The sequence below is a fragment of the Myxozyma melibiosi genome (genome assembly GCF_037950935.1).
Source record: "Myxozyma melibiosi strain Phaff 52-87 chromosome Unknown BZA70scaffold_13, whole genome shotgun sequence".
Taxonomy (NCBI): domain Eukaryota; kingdom Fungi; phylum Ascomycota; class Lipomycetes; order Lipomycetales; family Lipomycetaceae; genus Myxozyma; species Myxozyma melibiosi.
In genome coordinates this window covers 88694-108851 of record NW_027042927.1, presented here as the reverse complement: position 1 = coordinate 108851, position 20158 = coordinate 88694, and the positions used below count along the sequence as shown (strand labels likewise).

The 20158-nt window shown below is 47.5% G+C and overlaps 4 protein-coding genes across 4 annotated transcripts; all 4 read right to left on the bottom strand.

Moving 5' to 3' along the window:
* Positions 1-14377: 14377 nt before the first annotated feature.
* BZA70DRAFT_297249 (uncharacterized protein) lies at positions 14378-15204 on the bottom strand (the record flags this gene model as incomplete). The annotated part of the gene is made up of 2 exons (XM_064914559.1): positions 14829-15204; positions 14378-14767 (listed from the first exon to the last, which is right to left on the bottom strand). The coding sequence occupies exons 1-2, from the start codon at positions 15156-15158 to the stop codon at positions 14378-14380; spliced, it is 720 nt and encodes a 239-aa protein (XP_064766113.1). The 5' UTR covers positions 15159-15204.
* A 654-nt stretch (positions 15205-15858) lies between these two features.
* On the bottom strand, positions 15859-16895 carry BZA70DRAFT_283781 (uncharacterized protein). Its single transcript, XM_064913495.1, has one exon. It carries the CDS (start codon positions 16691-16693, stop codon positions 16112-16114), a length of 582 nt encoding a protein of 193 aa, XP_064766112.1. The 5' UTR covers positions 16694-16895; the 3' UTR covers positions 15859-16111.
* A 666-nt stretch (positions 16896-17561) lies between these two features.
* On the bottom strand, positions 17562-18491 carry BZA70DRAFT_291514 (uncharacterized protein; the record flags this gene model as incomplete). The annotated part of the gene is made up of 1 exon (XM_064914306.1): positions 17562-18491. The coding sequence occupies one exon, from the start codon at positions 18489-18491 to the stop codon at positions 17562-17564; it is 930 nt and encodes a 309-aa protein (XP_064766111.1).
* Positions 18492-18865: 374 nt separating this feature from the next.
* Positions 18866-20029, bottom strand: BZA70DRAFT_300095 (Peroxin/Dysferlin domain-containing protein; the record flags this gene model as incomplete). Its single annotated transcript, XM_064914688.1, has 1 exon — positions 18866-20029. One exon carries the CDS (start codon positions 20027-20029, stop codon positions 18866-18868), a length of 1164 nt encoding a protein of 387 aa, XP_064766110.1.
* Between the last annotated feature and the right edge of the window lie 129 nt (positions 20030-20158).

Below are 20158 nucleotides of genomic sequence, written 5' to 3'. Positions count from 1 at the left end.
GCTGGCCATCCTTGCCATATTTCTTCTTGAAAACCCATTTGGAAGTAATTGCTTTTCTCCCACTAGGTAGTTCACTCCATCTCCACACTTGATTTTCTTGTAGAGAATTCAGCTCGTCCTCGCAAGCCTTGCTCCAGTGTAACCATTCTGGGCTTGCCTTTGCCTGCTGAATTGTCACTGGCTCTGCCGTATCTTTTGTCCTGACTGCCCATGCTTGAAGACTGAGTGGATCCTCAGACTCACTTCTGTCGCTCCTGTCGAGAATCATTCGATCGCTGTTGATCCTGTTGCCGTCGAGCCTTCGTTTCTTTGAATTTTCTCTGATGAATCGAGCATCATCGCCGTCTGACTCTTCTTTGTCGAGATCCATCTCATCGTCTTCCTCATTGTTGTCCTCATAATCGTAGTCATTGAAATCGAATATTTTGAGAGTGCCCTGGGAGTTTCTTTCATCCCTTGCAATTCGCTGTCTGATTCGTTCCTCAATGGCGTCCACATCACGGATTTGCCGTCTTCTCGGCCCTTGGTCCTCATTGCGAGTAACGACTCGCATCTCTCCTTGATTTTCCTCCAAGTCGTGATCAATTTCCATGTCTTCAGACTCCTGAGCCTCGACCGACTCATCCTGAACATCCTCAGCTGGTTCATCATTTTCTCTTCTCCCACTTGATCTATTATCTTCTGATGATAGAGCACTGGATGGATGATGAACTCGAGGCCAAAAACCAATACTGGCTCCAAGTTGTTCAACTGTAACTTCTGAAGATCTTTCCAACCCGCTATCCAAGCGTGCAGGCTTGTACCAATCAAGCCCCAATGTTGTCTCATCGAAGACAACATCTCTGGCAAAAGTTACCCCTCGTGATGGGATATAAATCCTGTATGCCTTTTTGTTTGCAGCATAGCCAACCATCACTCCTCGGATTCCTTTTGGGGAAAACTTGCCACCAGCCTGAGTTTTCGATTTGTGAATCCATGCCGTACTTCCAAAGACCCGGAAGTAGGAAACATCAGGCTTCCTGCCAAACCAGAGCTCATAGGGTGTTGTGTTGGGCGCTATAGCTCTGCTAGTGATCCGATTTGCGACATGAACCGCGCATTTGATCGCTTCTGGCCAAAACTTTTCCGGCATTTTTGCCTCGATCAACATGCTCAATGCTTTCTCAATTAAAGTCCGATTCATTCGCTCAGCGACGCCGTTCTGTTGAGGAGTCTCTGCAACAGTAGTCTGGTGCTCAATTCCTTGTTCATCCAGGAATTTCTCCAGATCTTTCGAGGTGTATTCGCCGCCATTGTCTGACCTAAGGGTCACCATTGTCTGTCCTAGTTTGTTGCTAGACTGACGAATATACGTCCTGATAGCCTCTGCCGCGTCCGACTTATTTTCCAAGAAGTAGACATTCACATAATGTGAGTAGTCATCGATCATTGTCATGAAATACTTCTCACCAGTCAAGGAATTGTAGACTGGTCCACAAACATCGGTATGAACGAGTTCCAGTGGACGCGTCGTCTTGGTAGTGCTTTCCTTGTATGGTAGTCGATGAGATTTCGCAGCAGCGCAAGTATTGCACTTGCAACTTGAGATGTGAGTGTCAAGACCTTTGACAGTGCTGTGTTTTTGCATCTGCTCCAGGATCTGATCAGAGACATGTCCGAGTCTCTGATGCCATATAGAACTGACTGCATTGATTTTGTTGATATCAATTTCAGCAAACTGTCCATCAAACCGGCACAGCTCTTCGAACTTTGAGCGTGTTCCGATCTTGATCTTCTGTCCTTCCGAGGTGCTCACAAAACACTTCAGCCCTGCATCAATTGTCCAAACATCTGAATCCTTGCTCAGCATGCTGGTAGATACAAGACCCATCTTCGCTTCAGGCACATGCAGTACATTCTTGAGAGGCACAGTGTATTCCTTTCCTCTGTCCTGGACTTTGGCAAAGGCATTTCCTTGTCCCACTGCTCTCATATACTGCCCATTAGCAACCTCTAATATTGCTTCCAGAGGTTGATAATCCTGGAGAACGGCTCTGTTGGATGTAATGTGCCTGGTGGCTCCCATGTCGATGAACCACCCACTATCCTCAAGCCTTCCAGACTGATTTCCTGCCACCAACCCTGCCCTTTCCACCCGCTGTTCAGCACCGAGGTTGCTGTTAACCACAGCTGCATGGATCTTGAACTTGTTGTCCTTGTTCTGATCCTTTCCTTTAGGGCAGTCTCTCTTGAAGTGGCCTTCCTTTCCACACTTATAACACTTCAGTTTCTTCTTCCCTGAGTCTTTCACTGCAAGCAAGCTACCTCTGCCTTGGTTTCCTTGAGGCTTCCTGGTCAGGGAGGTCCTGACTCCACTGAAGACATCCTGGACTGTGAGCGTATCCTTCTGCTGCTCAAGGACTGAGATAGTGCCCTCAAGTGCATCTGGGAAAGATCTGAGGAGAATGGAGGCATAGACATCTTGAAGTTTGACATCTAGCTGGTCCATCTGCTCAAGAACCCCCATAAACTCACGCTCATAGGACTCAAAGGCTTCAAGTGTTGCTTCCTCCAACTTGAGGAACAACAACTTGGCCACCAAAGAGGCTTTGACTCCTGCTGCATCACTCATGTATACACCCTGAAGATTTTTCCAAGCCTTCCTAGCATTACCGCATTTCAAGTGCCGATAATCCTTGACTTGTACCGCGCCCATCATCAATATAAGAGCCTGTCTGTTGATTGACTCAAAGTGGGGATCCTCCTCTTGTGACTTTATGTCAAGGTCACTCAAAGGTGTGCCCACAACTCCCCACAGGCCCTTCTGCTCCATCACCATCCTCAAGGCAAAAGCCCATTCAGAGTAGTTGAGAGCATTAAGGATTGGTAACTTCAAAGAGTCATTGCCAGGGCTCATAACCTGTTGCAAATTGTCTTTGCCAGTGGAAGTTCCAGACATATTGAAGTTGTCAGAGTTATCCATTGATGATGATATTCCTTAAGTGTGCTTTGATAGATAATATGATATGTTGTTGATTGAATGATATGTACAAAACAAGGGAGGGAGCTGGTCAATATATAGACAAAATAAGTTCATACAAAATTTATACAAAGTTCTTCAAGTATCATCTGATCAGTCATCTGATCTTTCCAGATCATTCCAGCTCCTTCCAGATCCTTCCAGCTCCTTCTAGCTGCTTCCAGTTCTTTCCAGTTCCTTCTGGTTCCTTCCGGTAGATTCCAGTTGCTTCCGGTCCCTTCTAGCTGTTTCCAGTTGCTTCTGGTTCCACCTAGTAATTTCCTTAGGGTTTCTGTTCCCTCCAAGGAAACCCTTGATCCTGCTGCATAATGGAACACTATTTTCAACATGGGTCCCTGATTTAGCTCCTGCTTTGGGGGCGGAAATCCTTGCATTGGCGTCAGTATTGGGGCTCGCTGAAGAGGCCTGTCTCTCCTCTTGCTGGCTATCCATGGCGTGCTTCTCGTTAGAGTCGTTAAGGGCTTTCAAAAGGTTAATCACTCCGGTGATGTCGAGTCCATATACTTTCACAAGCTGGGCAATGATCGAAATAACATTAGACAATTGGTTAGGTGGCAGCTGCAGTTGCATCCCATCAGGAATTGCTTCAAAGAGCGTCTCCAACTTCTCAAATCGAGCATCTTTTTCAGAGGTGCTCTTGGGGGGTGAAAATTGTTCAACCGCTCCCTTAAGCTGAGTATTCTCAGCCTGAAGTGTTTCAATGGTACGCTCCATATTGGCAAGGCGGTCCTCAATGGAAGGAGATTCAGTAAACAAAGGCTCTGCGTCTTGGCCAGCCTGCTCAGAGGCGCGGTCAGGTGTCGGTTGGGGTGTTGATGTCGGATCATCTGGAGAAGCGGAAAAATTTTCACCTTCTTCAGACATCGCATCTTCGTCAGATTCGATGGCAATTAGGTCGTTCGAGATGGTTTCGTAGTCCTTGGCGTTCGTAGATTCAGTAGATCCCGCTTCCGCGCTTTCATGGATTCGATGGGGCGGCGTAGAAGCCAGTCCATCCGGTGGCAAATCCGATGATTGGCGGTGCGCGTTGTATTCGTTTTCAGCGAATAGAGCCTCTTCCGGGTCCCCATTTTCGAGGAGAGGGGGCAATCCAGTCTCCTGCATCGCTTGAGGACCAGGACGAGGCGGCGTAGGCGATTGTTCCGATGGTTTCTGGCGTTTGAGGCCAATAATTGGAGTCGGAGTTGAGGGCAAAAAACTCAACATTTCTCTGGTTGGAGCCACCACCAGGTCAGTACACTCTGACTGGGGCTGCTCCGAGTAGGCTTCAGGCGGCCTGTCCCAGGACGAGCTTTCCTCTGCCATATTACTTGTTTGATTGTTGTTGCGAGTTGTTTTGATTGAAATATGATGATGTTGGCCTTGTTTGGAGCCACCACCAGGTCAGTACACTCTGACTGGGGCTGCTCCGAGTAGGCTTCAGGCGGCCCGTCCCAGGACGAGCTTTCCTCTGCCATATTACTTGTTTGATTGTTGTTGCGAGTTGTTTTGATGATGATGATGGAACGTGATATATCAATTTTCTGGTGGATTTTTCTTTGGGAAAATTTTGTACATAAAAAGGGCCCCTCCTACCTTCCTAGCTCGTTGTCAGAAAACCATACGACAAACCAAAGCTAATATTTCTGATCAACGACTAGGTGAGGCTTCTTTGTATTGTTGTCAGAAAACCATACGACAAACCAAAGCTAATATTTCTGATCAACGACTAGTTAATAATATATTGTCTACTCTATTGTTGAAAATAGTGTTCCATTATGCAGCAGGATCAAGGGTTTCCTTGGAGGGAACAGAAACCCTAAGGAAATTACTAGGTGGAACCAGAAGCAACTGGAAACAGCTAGAAGGGACCGGAAGCAACTGGAATCTACCGGAAGGAACCAGAAGGAACTGGAAAGAACTGGAAGCAGCTAGAAGGAGCTGGAAGGATCTGGAAGGAGCTGGAATGATCTGGAAAGATCAGATGACTGATCAGATGACTGGTCAGATGACTGATCAGATGATACTTGAAGAACTTTGTATAAATTTTGTATGAACTTATTTTGTCTATATATTGACCAGCTCCCTCCCTTGTTTTGTACATATCATTCAATAAACAACATATCATATTATCTATCAAAGCACACTTAAGGAATATCATCATCAATGGATAACTCTGACAACTTCAATATGTCTGGAACTTCCACTGGCAAAGACAATTTGCAACAACCCAGTCAAGCGCGCGAGCCAGCAATGTTGCCTCTCAATCCATTGCTCGCAAGCCAGTTTCATATGCCTCCAAAGCTGCTGCTAACGTTGCTAAGACGGGAGCAACTTATACGTCTACTGCAGCAGCTGGAGCTGCGAACGCTCGCCCTTCCGGTGGAGAAGAATGGAACACTGTCAGCTCGTCCAAGGCGCGTCGAAACAGGGCCAAGTCTAATGCAGCAACGCCAGCTGCACAGACATCAAAGAGAGTCACTCCTTCTCCTTTGATTTTGACCCTGGCTGCACCTGCCGGCAGCATCGATGCTCGCTCCTTCCGCACACGAGTCAATAGTGCATTGAAGGATGCGAAAGCGCCTGATGAGATCCGCCTAGCCAACGTGACTCTCAGCCAGCGACAGAATCTTCTTCTCCATCCGAACTTGACTACGGAAACTGATATGTTCCTTGCCTACAGGGAGATCTTCAAGCAGGAAGCCAAAGCGGAGGGGCTCAAAGTCGAGAGCGTGGAGATCCAGGAGAGCTGGCCAAAGGCGGTTATTCATGGCGTTAGCTTGTTGGATTACCCCGACAATGACGATGGACTCAAGTTTCTTCAGGAGGAAATTGAGGGCTTCAACAAGGGAATCGCTTTGAAGACTAGACCCTACTACTTGGGAGCGGATGAGACCCGAGAACATAAGGCATTTGGATCGGTAGTTGTGGCTTTTGCTACCAAGCGTGAGTTGGAAAAGGCTCTGGTGACAAAGGTTCAGCTGATGGGCCGCTGGCTCAGGACGTCTAGGTACACTCCTTTCAGGCCGATCGATCGATGCTCGAGATGTCAGTCTCTTGGCCATCAGCAGACCCGCTGCGCCCACCCAATCAGATGCGGAGTCTGTGCTGGAGGGCATACGACTCAGCAGCACCGCTGTGGCGATTGTGGGCAGCGAAAATGCGAGCATACCTTCTTCAAATGTGCCAACTGTGGAGGCCAACACGCCGCCTTCGACGACAAATGTCCAGAGTACATCAAAGCAAGGGACAGCTGGTCACGCCGCTTTGCCAGACAGCAGTCCGACGAGATGGAAATGGACTCGGAATCCTCGACTTCGACTCCTCCAGAAACCTCTCCCTCGACCGACGATTATTCGACGCCCTCCCCTTCCACCGACGCCCAACAACTCAACAGCGGAATGCACCATGAATAGTTACAACCCAACGCCATATCAAATTCGAATCATTCAACACAACACAGCTCATTCTTCCACCTGCATGACAACAGCCTTTCAAAACTTCTGCAACAAGGCCGACATCATCATATTTCAAGAACCCTACATCAACATCCAAAACCAAGCAACAATCACTCATCCATCCTATGACCTATGCCACTCAATCAACATCACAAGACAACGGCGTGTGGTCGCCTTCAAGCATCGCGAGAACCGCCATCTCAATATACGGGCAGCTAATGAAGGAATACCAGATCCAAACTACATTCAAGGCCTCTATGTTTCAACTGAAAAGATCCCAGAGTTTCTCCTCTTGAACATCTACAATGAGCAAGATAGTTCCTCCCCCAATACCTCTTATACTGTCGAGCGTTCTCTGGTCAATTTTGTCCCACCTCCCAGGACAATCATGGCTGGTGACTTTAATGCTCATTCCTGGTTATGGAACTCCAGATTGACCAAAGAGGGGCGTCATAAGGAACTGCTCGCTTACATGCAGCAGTACGACTTTCAGCTGCTCAACGAGCCTGACAGGATCACCAGGCGAGAGGGAACAAGCTCCTCTGTCCTTGATCTTACTTTTGCTACTGATAAAATGATGGATGAGATGGGAGAGTGGGCTGTACTCGACAGACAACCTACAGGATCTGATCATGAAGTGATTCTATTTTCTGTGCTATCAAATGACCTGAGCTCGCCAACAAAAGAAGAAACAGCGCGGCGGAACCTGAAGAAGATTGATTGGACGATCTTTACCGCCCGGCTCAAGGCTCTGGGCGCTGAATGGAGGGAAAGCATTAGCGCTTACAATTCTGATGATATCAACAACAATCAGGGACACATGGAAGCCCTCGCTTGCACAATGCGAGATATTATCAACCAAGCGGTGAAAGACTCGACGCCTGAGCTGAGGTTATGTGCAAGATCAAAGCGGTGGTGGAGCGACGAGATCAACCAAGCGATGAGGGCTTTTCGGCAAGCTCGGAATCGATGGATGCGAGACCCGAAAAATGTGGTGAAGCACAAGGAAATGAAGCGCCTCCGCTTTTGCTACAACAAGACAATTGTGAAAGCGCGCAACACTCCCTGGCGAGACTTTCTGGAGAATTCAACGGGAACTGAGGCCTTTGGTGTGCTGAGATATTTGAAGCCTCAGTCCAGCAATCAAACTCCTGATCTGCAGAAGTCTGATGGGGGAATGGCGACGAGTTTTGAGGAGAAAAGCCAGGTATTTCTTACCTCAATGTTTCCAGACCCGCCTGTCTTTGAGCCATCAGTCGCTGCCGGAAGCGTCAATCAGCATCGATGGGAGCCACTGCAAGAAAGCGAACTCAGAGATGCAATCATGGGCTCGAACCCCAAAAAGGCGCCGGGTCCTGATGGTCTTACCTTTGCTGTCTTGAAACGGGCTTATCATGCGATCCCCGACCTGTTCTTTCATGTCTTTCGAACGCTGCTGGACTCTGGCCATCACCCTCGAGCCTGGCGCGAGGCGATCTGTGTTCTGATTCCAAAACCGCACAAGCCAGACTACTCTGTTGCGAAAGCGTACCGGCCTATTTCTTTGCTGAATTGCCTCGGCAAAATCTCAGAGAAAATCATGGCAAATCGGATGGCGTTCATTGCAGAAGAGAATGGTCTCCTGGATCAGTATCAGATGGGAGGTCGAGCTCAGCGATCAGCGGTTGATGCAGCGATGCTTCTGCTGCACGAGCGTCAGCTTGCAAAGTTGAGAGGAGAACAGACTACAGCACTCTTCATTGATGTTAAGGGAGCTTTCGATCACGTGTCTCGCGAGCGGCTTCTTCAGACGCTTAGAGAGATGGGATTTGCAGCTCAAGTGACGTCATGGGTGGCTCAATTTTTGACTGGGAGAAGTATCGCCTTTGCTTTTGATCGCAAAGTGGGAGAGATGCAAGCTGTGTCGACCGGTATTCCTCAGGGATCACCGCTGTCTCCGCTCTTGTTCCTTCTCTATTTGCGCCCTCTTTTTTCGAGGTTGAATGCGAAGCACAAGCTGGTCTTTTGTCCTAGCTATGTCGATGACGTTGCGCTGGTTTATTCCAGTAAGTCGATCGCAAACAATGTCAGAGAGTTGACTAACGCGCTCGCGACTGCTGTTGAATGGGGAGCAGAGAATGCTGTAGCCTTCGACGATAGCAAATCCGAGCTGATTCATTTCAGTAACTCTCAAACGCCTCCTACCGACTCCCTGACGACTCCCTATGGCACAGAGCTCAAGCCGGCGCCTATCGTGCGCTGGCTAGGCATCTACTTCGACTCCAAGCTCCGATTTCAACATCATGCTCAACAGAGGCTGGGGCAGGCATTGCGCTCGCTCATGTCTTTTCGCCGGTTTGCCAGATCAACAGGCGGTCTCCCGCACTCATCCCTTCGACAGCTCTATATCGCCTGCATCACTTCTCTTGCAGACTACGGTACAGAGCTTTACTGGACTGATCAGAAAGCGGGAATCAATGAGAAGTTCACAGGGCTGCAAAACAAGGGACTCAGGATGATTTTGGGCGCGTTCAGGTCCTCGCCAATCGCAGCGCTTGAATGTGAAGCAGCGATCCCTCCAGCGGCCATTAGACTCCGACGACGAATGCGAAAGTATGCTCTTCGAATGGCAACACTCCCAAGTACTCATCCTTTGGTTCCGAGATGTGATGCTCTTCCCAATCACCCGGAGGAGTCTCGCACGTCTCCTGTCGCTCCCTTTGCGAGATGGGACCAGGCTGAAGAAGAGGAACGCTTCCAGAGTCGATTAGACTATTTGTTATGGACTAATCAGCTTTTCCTTCAACGCCAAACGACAACTGAGACGTTCAACGTTAGAGAATACCCACCCTGGCGCGTTCCGGACATCTCCAACAAGCTTGAGACACTACCGGAAAAGGAGATTTCGGAAATCATTGGCAAAGGCTGGGACATCTACTCTCGATCATTTTACAACACTGAGAACAAGGGTGTAGGCTGGGCTTTCACTGTCGAATATGGAGGACGTTTAGCGCATGAAGAGCATGGCTTTATGGGCTTTCATTCGGATCTGTATTCTGGGGCGATAACTGCCTTAGCGAAGGCCACAGCTTGGACATCAAAACGAAGACTGTCAAACCAAACTATCAGTTTCTTCACAGATGCCCTTAATGTCATGAAACGCCTGGAGAAGCCTCGGCGCGCTTCAAATCAACGGCAAGCTACTGTTATCTATCAAGCCATCAACAGACTGTCCGAAACCAACACAAAAGTCTCCATTTATTGGCTTCGCTCTGCTACCAAAGTTGAGGGCAGCAATCACGCTCTTGGCTTAGCCACTCAAGCAGCCTCGTCGCCAGACAATGTCAACCATGACTGTTCATTGCGCTTCCTTTATAAGCTAGTCGATGACCGCGGTTTTTATGAATGGAATGCCCTGTTTCAACACGAGGTTTTCAGTGCTTATGAAGGCAAACCTCGGCTCTCTATTGACAAGCCCCTGGTGAATATCTCTCGCAGCATTGCTAGCTGTATTGTGAGCTTCCAAACTGGACATGGCTTCTTCAACAGCTACTTTGCAAGACATGGCAGAGAGCCTCGTCCTTCTCCAGAGTGTTGGTGTGGAATCCCACTGCAGTCAGTCCAGCATGTGCTTCTTTCTTGTCCACACCACAGAGATGAACGAAATAGCGCCTTTGAAGAAATCCCTATGGCCGAACGCACGCTCAGCCGCATTCTGTGGACAGACAAAGGTCTTTCTGTACTTGTCAAATATCTTCAGAAGACCCACATCGGCACTGGTCACTGGTATCATCAGAAAATCGCTCTCACACAGAGCCAGAGGGATGAGTTGTGGATCAATCGTTTGGTGGATTTGAGAGTAGGACTTGGTGACCTGGAGTGGGATGGGTAACACTGAGGCCTTTGAAGGAAGATGATAGCTTGGATAGTTATTATTGACTTCTTTTTGGATTTTTATCTCTTATTTGAAATATGTTATAGTGAATTTTGCAAATTTCTTTGTGTTATTTTGACTTGGAGATGTATTTGTTATTGATTATTTGTTATTGTGACACGATCTTAGGATCTATTTTGTTTTATTATATAGTTGAGGAGGGCGAGATAGTCTGTCATAACCTAGTTGTTGCAACGGACTTAAAACAGAGATTTATCATCATCATCATACTTAAGGAATATCATAATCAATGGATAACTATGACAGCTTCAATATGTCTCCAACCCCGGCTGGCAAAGCCAATTGTCAACACCTAAAACTAGATTATTATCTACATCTAATAGACTATAATAAAAAGATTTATCATCATCATCATCATCATCTACATCTTTAAAATAATTATGATCAAGCTCTTATAATTAGGTAGGAAGAGTAGCCGCACCTCGATCAGAATATTATCAATATGAAGGCAAGCCTCGACTCTCTATTGACAAGCTGCTGGTGAATATCTCCCGCAGCATTGCCAGCTGTATTGTGAGCTTCCGGACTGGACATGGCTTCTTCAACAGCTATTTTGCAAGACATGGCAGGGAGCCTCATCCCTCTCCAGACTGTTGGTGTGGAGACTCACTGCAGTCAGTTGAGCATGTGCTTCTTTCTTGTTCCAAGCACACAGAGGAACGGAAGAGTGCCTTTGAAGATATCCCTATAGCCGAACGCACGCTCGATCGCATTCTATGGACAAACAGAGGTCTTTCTGCACTCATCAAATATATTCGGAAGACCCATGTTGGCACTGGTCACTGGTATCATCAGCACAAGTCTCTCACTAAGAACCAGAGGATGAGTTATGGATCAATTTTTTGGTGGATTTGAGAGTGGGGATCGCCAGTAATGAGGAGGAGGAGTAGCAGTGAGGTCTCTTAAAGAAGTTGATAGCTAGGAGGGTTATTATTGAATTTGTTTTGGATTTTTATCCTTTATTTGAAACATGTTATAGTGCATTTTGCGAAATTTCTTTGTGTTATTTTTGACTTGGAGATTTATTTGTTATTGACTTATTTGTTATTGTGACACGATCTTAGGATCTATTTTGTTTTATTATATAGAGGTGAAGGAGGTGTTAGTCTGTCATAACCTAGTTGTTGCAACGGACTTAAAACAGAAATTTATCATCATCATCATCATCATCATCATTTAGGTAGGAAGAGTATATGTAGGGTTTAAAGATGCCCTATAAAAACCCTACTAAAATCTTAAAATGCTGCTATAAACCCTAATGCTATCTGAGACACCTCTATAATGTTTTCCTGAGGTGGCTCTATATCTTTGTTTTCAATCCTGCAACAATTATCCGCCGCTATTTTATTTCATCATTGCGTGTTATTGCAAAATGGGCAATCTCAAAAGTATTTAAGGCTTTCTTTCCTTACTATTTTTCAAGTTATTTCCTTAGCTCAGTTTTGTAGCCTATAGTACAGATATTTCTCTGCCTCTCTCTGGAGAGAAGGGAGCAAAGCAGTGGCCAAAAGTGCCAAAGCCGGACTCGAACCACAGATCTAAAGGAAGTGCTGATGTGGCCAAGCAGTTAGCTTGAACCGCAGATCTAAAAAGAGCAAAACAGTGACCATACTGCTTGGCTTGGCCACAACTGCCTGGTCACATCACAGCTCCCTTTGGATCTTTGTTTCGAGCCCTGCTTTGGCACTTTTCTTGGATTTTGGTCTAATATTGAAGACCGACAACTTTCGCCTTGATAATTTTAAGTGTAAAATTATGGTCTTTGTCCTAAATCTGTATTTGAACCCCCCCTGCGGTAGACCAAGTTGACAACAAAGCAGCAACAGAAATGAAATTCCCCGGGTTTTATGGATTATGGATTATATACTATAACACCTTCCCTTTATAATAATATGTTTGAATAGAAGCATCTACTCGAAAGCCTGTCCTCCACTTCAGGCAGGCATACTTGGATATTCTAATTGAGGGGATGGAAATTTCGAAGTTGGATATCAGAAAAAGGGGACAAAAAAATTGGTGGAATAAGTTGGAGACAGTCTGTCATAACCATAACCTAGTTGTTGCAGATATATTATGAATTAAAAGATTCAGCTGTCATAACCTAGTTGTTGCAACGGACTTTAAACAGTGATATAATTTCATCATCATCATCATTATCCAATGGATTTCAAGTACAGTGACTGTCTTTTCAGTCCAGCTTTTCATATGATCTTCTTTTGAACAATATCCTGGCTTTTGGGTGTCGGAGCTGTGCAGATAGTAAGATTGCACCGCAAACTATTGACAGATTTGAGCGCGCCAACAATAAAAGATACACCGAGGCGGAATCTGGAGAAGATTGAGTACCACTGCTAGCTCATGCAGTTGACTGAGTCCCTGATCTAGCTCCTGCTTTGGAAGTGCTTTAGAAGCGGAAATCACTGTATCGACGTTAGTATTGAGGGCTTTCAGCTGCCGCCTGTCCCTCCTCTTCTTGATTCTTCATATGATGGAATTTCTGCCAGAGCTGCTGGGGGCATTTGAATGCTCAAGCACTGAAGAGAGGTCGAGACGTGATCCAAAGCCGGGCGATAATCGAAACAGCTTCAGACAATTGGTTCGGCGGCTGCTGCGGTTTGGTCCATTAGCATTATCTTTAAAGAATCTCTCCAACTTCTCCAAACGATCATCTATTAACGAGGTGCTCTTGAGAGTAGGCGATCTGTCTCCCTGTCTCTGAAGCCGAGCTTTCCCAGCCTGATATTTCTGGGATTGTTAGTTCTAAACTAGCAATGCGGTCCTCATTGAAGGACAATCCAGTAGACAAAGGCCCTGCGACGCGGCCAGCCTGATCCTAGTTGCAGTCATAAGTCGGCTGGGCTGACGATGCCGGGTCATCCGGATAAGCAGCAGAAGGCGCACTATCTTCATACGTCACTTCCTCGCCAGATTCAATGAAAATTGGGTCGTTCGATTCGGTTTAATACTCCTTAGCGGTCGCAGATTTAATATATCCCGCTTCTGTGCTCTTATCAGTTTGGTTGGGCGGCGTAGAGACCAGCGCATCCGGGGTAGACCTCGACGATTGGCGAAGGGCGTTGTATTCGTCTTCGGCTAATAGAGCCTCTTCTGAGTCCCAATTATTAAGATACAGGGCAATCCGGTCTTCTGCAACAATTGAGGACCAGAATGAGGCGGCGTAGGTAATTGTTCCAATGGTTTCTGGTGTTTGAGGCCAATAACAAGGGTCGGAGATGAGAGAAATAGTATTCCACTGGTCAATTCAATTAATTTACCAAGTCAGTTGTAATATTTGCGGATTCCAATCTTAAGTAATAAGACCAAATATCAACTAGGGAAAAGTATGTATTGAGCGTAAAGACTCGAGAATAAACAAACAGAAGGAGCGTCCCTATTATAAGGTGGCGCTGGACAAATGTCAGGTCACAAGACAAGAAGTGGCTAAAGACAAACTAAAGATAACAAAGTAGAAGTATGAAAGGTAAATGTAACGCTTCTCAACACATACTGAAAAACCCTTAATAATCAATAACAATAAACAATAATAATCAATTACTCATCACGAGTGCAGTGCAGAGCACATACACTACATCAGTGCACTCTGGCCGGGGTTGCTCCGAGTAGGCTTTAGGAGGCACGTCCCAGGACGAGCTTTCTTCGACCATATCACTTATTTGATGCGGGAGAGCTTGATTGGTGATAGAGACTGACTTACCCGAAACATGGGAAAAGCTTTTCGAGTCGACTACGTGATGGGTAGTGGCAGAATAAAGTAGTAGGGACCATTTTTTATTAACACTAATGCTAAAAATATTGGCTATTCCCTGCCCATTGAACTGTGCAATAGCTCCAGGTATACACTCATAGCATTCGGCAGATTTATGACCATTCATGTAGCAAAGCGCGCACTCTGAAGAAGACGAGCGGGACAAACCCCTGTCCGGTCCAAATGACAGCAAAGGAGCCATAGCCATAGAAATAGACAGACTAGCCGGCAATACGGCGGACCAGGGCGTCAAGATTACCAACAGGCATGTCAACTGAGTAATCCGGATGCTTAAACACCCTGTGAACGACGTCCGGAGGAAAGAGACAAAGGTACATAATCTTGTCCGCCTCCATCTCTGGGCGCGAGAAGACAAAATAACGAAGCGACCTGACAAGACGCCCATTATCGAACGCATTAGTAGAAGGTGAATTGGAGATTCGTTCACTGATGTAGGTGACAATTTGATAAAGGCTAGGCGAACTATACAGCTCTTGCATGAATAAGAAGGCACCGCGATGAGGGTAGGTAAATACCCTCTCGCCGTAGAGGAATCCCTTAGCTTCGGTTGTAACTGTATCATCCACAATAATGAAGCAGCAGCGATCAAGCTGATCAAGAAGTCAGAGAATATTCAAACGCAAGGGAATCGAAGACAGAGTTGTCTGTCACGGAAAAGAAGCTCGGAATAGCAGAGAGGCCGTCGCGGAGATAAGCACCAAAGAGACCATCTAGCCCGGAAGCTCGAGTTATCACAAGATCAAGCCATTGCGGATAATTGGCCCAATTTATTAGCTTTGCTTCTTCAGCAAAGAAAGTTTGAGAGCAATCCAGCAAGATATCCCCAACTTGTTGCAACCACGCAGTTTTGCTGGTAACAGCGGTGCGCAACTGCTTGAGATCGGCTTCTGAAAGACTGGGCTTCTCAGGATCTTCAGTTTTCACATCATGGGCAGTGATGGCGACGGGCGACTCCTCAGCCTTGACTTCTGTAGAAGCCATAAGGACGAGTATGGGTGACGGATAAATATTGATAGGGATATCGAAGCGCTACAACTTAAGAGCTGACTAATGAGTGCGGCTTCTCCAAAGTACATACAGATGAAGGGGACTAGTCGATCAACAAACAAACACAAACCCTACTGTCCCAACTCCACTATCAGAAATCTACAAAGCAATATCATAAATGAATATTCCAATTCCAGCATATTCGCTTGTTGAGGCTGTGTGGGAAGAAAGGTAGGATTAGAGATAAAAAGAGTATTATACCAGTTAATGGGGAGAGTCGACAGACCGGCCAACGAAGGCTTGTAGTAGTATGTGTATGTCGAGGACAGGCTGTAGAAGTCTGGTTCCAGCTGAGGCGTTATAATTGCTCAATGACTTTACAGAGATTGGAAATGGATGTATGATTAGTCCATATACACCAATAAAGGTACGACAAAGAAGCACGATCTTTTAAAGATCTGAAGGAAGCTGATATAGTAGACAAAAGGCCCCGCGACAGCCAGCGCGAACGATGTCAAGTTTCACCAATGACGATGGGCGTCGTAGTAATCTTAGGCAGCTAGAGCCTCTTTCAGTCTTTTTGTTGATATTTTTGTTGCGGGAGAGCTCTATGTGCAATCAAGACAGACTTACTTAAAGAGAGTTAAACAATTTGGATTTGACTACGTGATGGGTAGTGGGATAATTCATATAGCAGGAAGGTCAATTCTGAATAAATAGTAACACTAAAGTCTATTTAAATTTCTCGTAGCCACCAAGCTCCTGAACTAGGTCAAAAGCACGCTTGTGACACTGGGAGTTTTCATGACCAAACCTGTGGCAATATCCACACTTGGTCGAGCGCGACCTGGACGCGCCGTTCCTGCCAGTGTGAGTCGTAGCAACAGGCAGGGAATCAAGCACTGCAATATATTTGAAGGCATCCGTAATCAGCCGGTCGAGGTCACTCATAGACATACCCGATTTAAATCGGTGATCGCGACGCACATGGTCGACCACCGCCGGAGAAAGGCAGCTAAGGAACAGAAGAGCAGCCGACTCCTTCGGAGGTCGAGAAAGGAAGACTTTTCGAAGTGCAGCATGAAGTGGACAGGCTCATTATAAGAACAGTGCTCGCCCACCTTTGAAAACCATTTGTTGAAGTAGGGGGGGATCTCGGCATATTCAGTGACACCATAGCGTTTCTGCATGAGCTTAAAGGCGCTGCGGTCACGTCTGGCCTCACCTCTCAAGGTAGATACGTGAAGTCTTTGTGCCTCTGGAGTAGTCGTGTACATCACTAGCATATGGCAGTAATGGTCGAGCATGGTCACAAGCTGGCTGTACTCAGCCATGGATTCGAGAGCTAAGAGAGTAGATTGATCCTTCACTGCGAAGTAGGTCGGGATAGCAGTGCTGCCTTGAAGAAGATATTTTTCAAGAAGACCGTCGATGAGCCCCGAAAGATATGACACATGCCTCAGCCAAGTGATATAATTACTCGAATCACGGAGCCGGTACTCCTCGGAGTCGCACATATTGGGGGTCATTCTCTTGTAATCGATCCATTTTGTTCGTAATAGCAATGCGCAACTGCTTAAGATTGGCTTCTGAAGAACTAAGCTCTTCGATTTTCACATCTTGGCCAGTGGTATCTATGCCCAACTTCTCAGTATTGGCTTCCGACACACTCATGAGGACGACTGTAGATAACAATTGATATAGATCTCGAAAATCACTCGATACAATAACTGACGACTTACGAGGAGCTGACAAGACCCTACACAAACCCCTTTGTCCCAACCCGACAGCTACGAACCACAAATCCAGATTAGGATAAACAAGACTCTCATTTGAATGTCCAAGTGTACTCGCCAGAAGCGAGACCATTTATAATACAGAAAGGTTCTTTGTAATAGTAGGGTCCATAGTAGTACATTGTTGTACTTAAGAAATTGGAGATTCAATCTTGTTACTAATTTAGTTCCCTACAATGTTGTGAATGTTGTATACTACTGTGGCGGGGATTCAGTAATACTTTTCAATGAAGATAGATCTTCAGTCAATCTACAGAGGGATACATTGTAGGCGCTCGATATCAAGCAGGTTTCAATGACGGCAGTGACAAGAAATGAACCGGGAACACCTGAAAGGGAGATGATTAACCAGCTAGTCAATTTCGAGAACGCAATACAGATGTCAGCCCTCTGCGCCTTATCCATGCTCCTACTCTACTGCAGTCATTACTGGCTGGATGAGCGGGATTAAATGCGGGCAGTAAGCAACATCCAGTAAAGTTAAATATGAAGCTATAAAAGAGTATATTATTAAAACAAGATATGTGCAGGAAAACATGTACGCCTTGGAAACAGATGGCCATATTATATATAGTTATGTACAGCAAGCACTGGGAAAAACCTATGAAGTCTTTGGGCCCATGGGCTCGCTGAGTTCATCGATAGCCAGGCGAAGCTTGGTGAGGTCAATGTCACTCCCGTCCATGTTTGCGAGGTCTTCGGGAGTGAACCCTTGACGATAGAGCTCCTCAGCGGTTTCCGCATCCGTCGCGGTGAGATGGGCGAGAACAGCCTTCAGTCTGCGAACGGCGGTCTGGCGGACTGTTTCGTTGACGCGAGCCGCAGGACCAAGGCCGGATTCAGGGGGCGGGGGTCTGGACACTGAGTAAAGTCGACCGGAGACCGAAGATGCGGAGGTTTGGTAGGAGTCGGATTTCGTGGTGTATTCGCGGATGCGACGTCTGAGGCGTTCGTAGTCCCATTCGTCATCGGGAGAAGCAAAGCGGGTGGTAGACTTGTACCAGAACATTGAGTCATCGCCGTCGATATCTGTCTGGACGAGCGAGTTGATGATTGTGCGCACAGAGGCAGGCTTCTTGGGGTCAGTCGGAGATGGTGACCGTCTGGGAGCCGACTTGGCCCAGGCGACACTTCTGACGTCGACTGCGATAAGTGACTGTTGTTTGGCGCGAGAGGGGCCTTCTGGGACGTCAGGCACTTTCAGTTCCTGGCGCTGCTGATCTGCGACGGCGAACCAGTCAATGTCGCCAAAACAGGTGGTCTGGAGAGGATAGCCCTTGTTTGTGTCTAATGGTCGGTCGGGAACACACGGTGTGGGTGGTAGAAGGGGAGTCTGGGTCGGGGCGACTCCATGCATGATTCGCTTGGTGAAGGCCTCGGGAGAGAAGTCTGCGGAGTACTCCTCGTCAGGAAGGTCGCGAAATGCGGTTGAAGATGGACCGGAGGAGGCGGCGGTCTGGCCGAGCTGCCGGTGCTCGTGAGCAGCAAAGAAATGCTGCGTGAGCGTCGACGACGATGCTGAGACTACCATTGCTGCTGGTGTATGTGCTGCTCTCTTGCTGGAGGATTGCGGGGACGGGGTCGGATCCGGAGGTTGCTGGCTTCTTAATTAAGGCCGGGCCCCGGTGGATGTCTGGCGCTACGCGACTTGTGGGCGCCGAGACCGCGGAGTGGACCCTAACCCAAATACCTCATCGGCCGCAGGATGGTCGCGGCTTGAGCCCGGACGATGATGCGATCAGACATCATTCATTCTCTTAAGGTAGCTTCATTTAGCGAAGAGAGAAAGAGGTTTGGTACAGGAAGCAGGGAGTATAATGCTGCTCTGGAATATCGATATTGTATACACTTGCGCAAAGACAACGCAGAGAGAGAGAGAGAGATCTCGGACAGAGAAAAACACTACTACTGACTTACGGGATCAATTGGCTGCCGCTCACACGCGCGTAGCCAGCGTCGCCGGCGCCATTCTCCATGTCTGCCATCTTGGGTGAGATCGTAGACCCACTTAGAACCTTCATCCACTTCGGTCCCGACCACATTCCTCTGCGAGACCCAGACTGACGGCCGCAGATCGAGCTTCCAGGCCGAATCATGCACAAATCTCCATCCCTCTGGCGGCTGCACCTCGTCCAGAAACCTTACACCTTCAGGCCGCTGCTTTGAGATTCTGCGCGAACTCGCCGACTCATACGGACTCGCACTGAACAGCCAATCGTCCCACTCGTCAACATCAATGTTGTGTTGACGTTGCAGCTCAAAGATCTCAACCTGTCTGATCTCTGGTGGCTCATCAATCACAATCTGCTTCTCGACAAGTATATCAAACACACTCGACAGCTCCTTCTCACGCGCCGAAAGATACTTTTCATGCGACATCTTCATCGTCCGTCTCGCGCGCGGATGGCCGGCTGACACGGCCGCCCAGCCAGCGACCAGAAATACAAATCTCCATGGAACATAGGGAGCTCCCATAAATACCACCACACCCGTGGTCATCAGCAGCAGATACACGGCCGATGAGTACGCCTCGTCCTTGAAATTCGTCGGTCGCGACAGAGCCAGCACGATCTTGTCATAAGCACGAGTGAAATCGTCCATAGCATTCTGAATGTCGCGCATGTTCATCAAAAAGTCTCGCGAGAGCTCCGGTACGGGTTTGATCTCCGCGGCTTCAGCGAGTGGTGGACCGCCGGCAGGAACCGGAAATGCCGGTAGCGGTGATGGTGGAGGAGGATGGCGGCGGGTGTAGGCTGGCACCATGACTGCGATCAGTATGATCGCAAGCGGGACCACAACAAGTAGAAACGGATAGAGGCAAATGTATGAGTAGACTGCGAGAAAGGAGAACGTATGTGTAGGAGTGCGCCAGGTGAAAACTCGTAAAGCCTGATACTGAAGCCTGAACACGATCCCGATCCGAGCATTAAGACGAGTGAAATTGCGTGCCATAACAGGCACCGAAAACGGCGGCCTGTTCTTCTGATCCTGCAATCGCTCAGCAACATCTGCCGCATCGACAGTCGCATCTCCTCCAGACGGCAGCGCGGTCGAGAAAAGACGCTCCATGATCTTATCCGTCAGATGATCTTTCCGGCTACCGCCTGACGAAGAAGACGGCGACGCCGGCTCCTCGTCGCTGCCATACAGAATATCCTTGAGCGCCGTCAGCTCCCGGAAGCTGCGAGGAGCGTAATT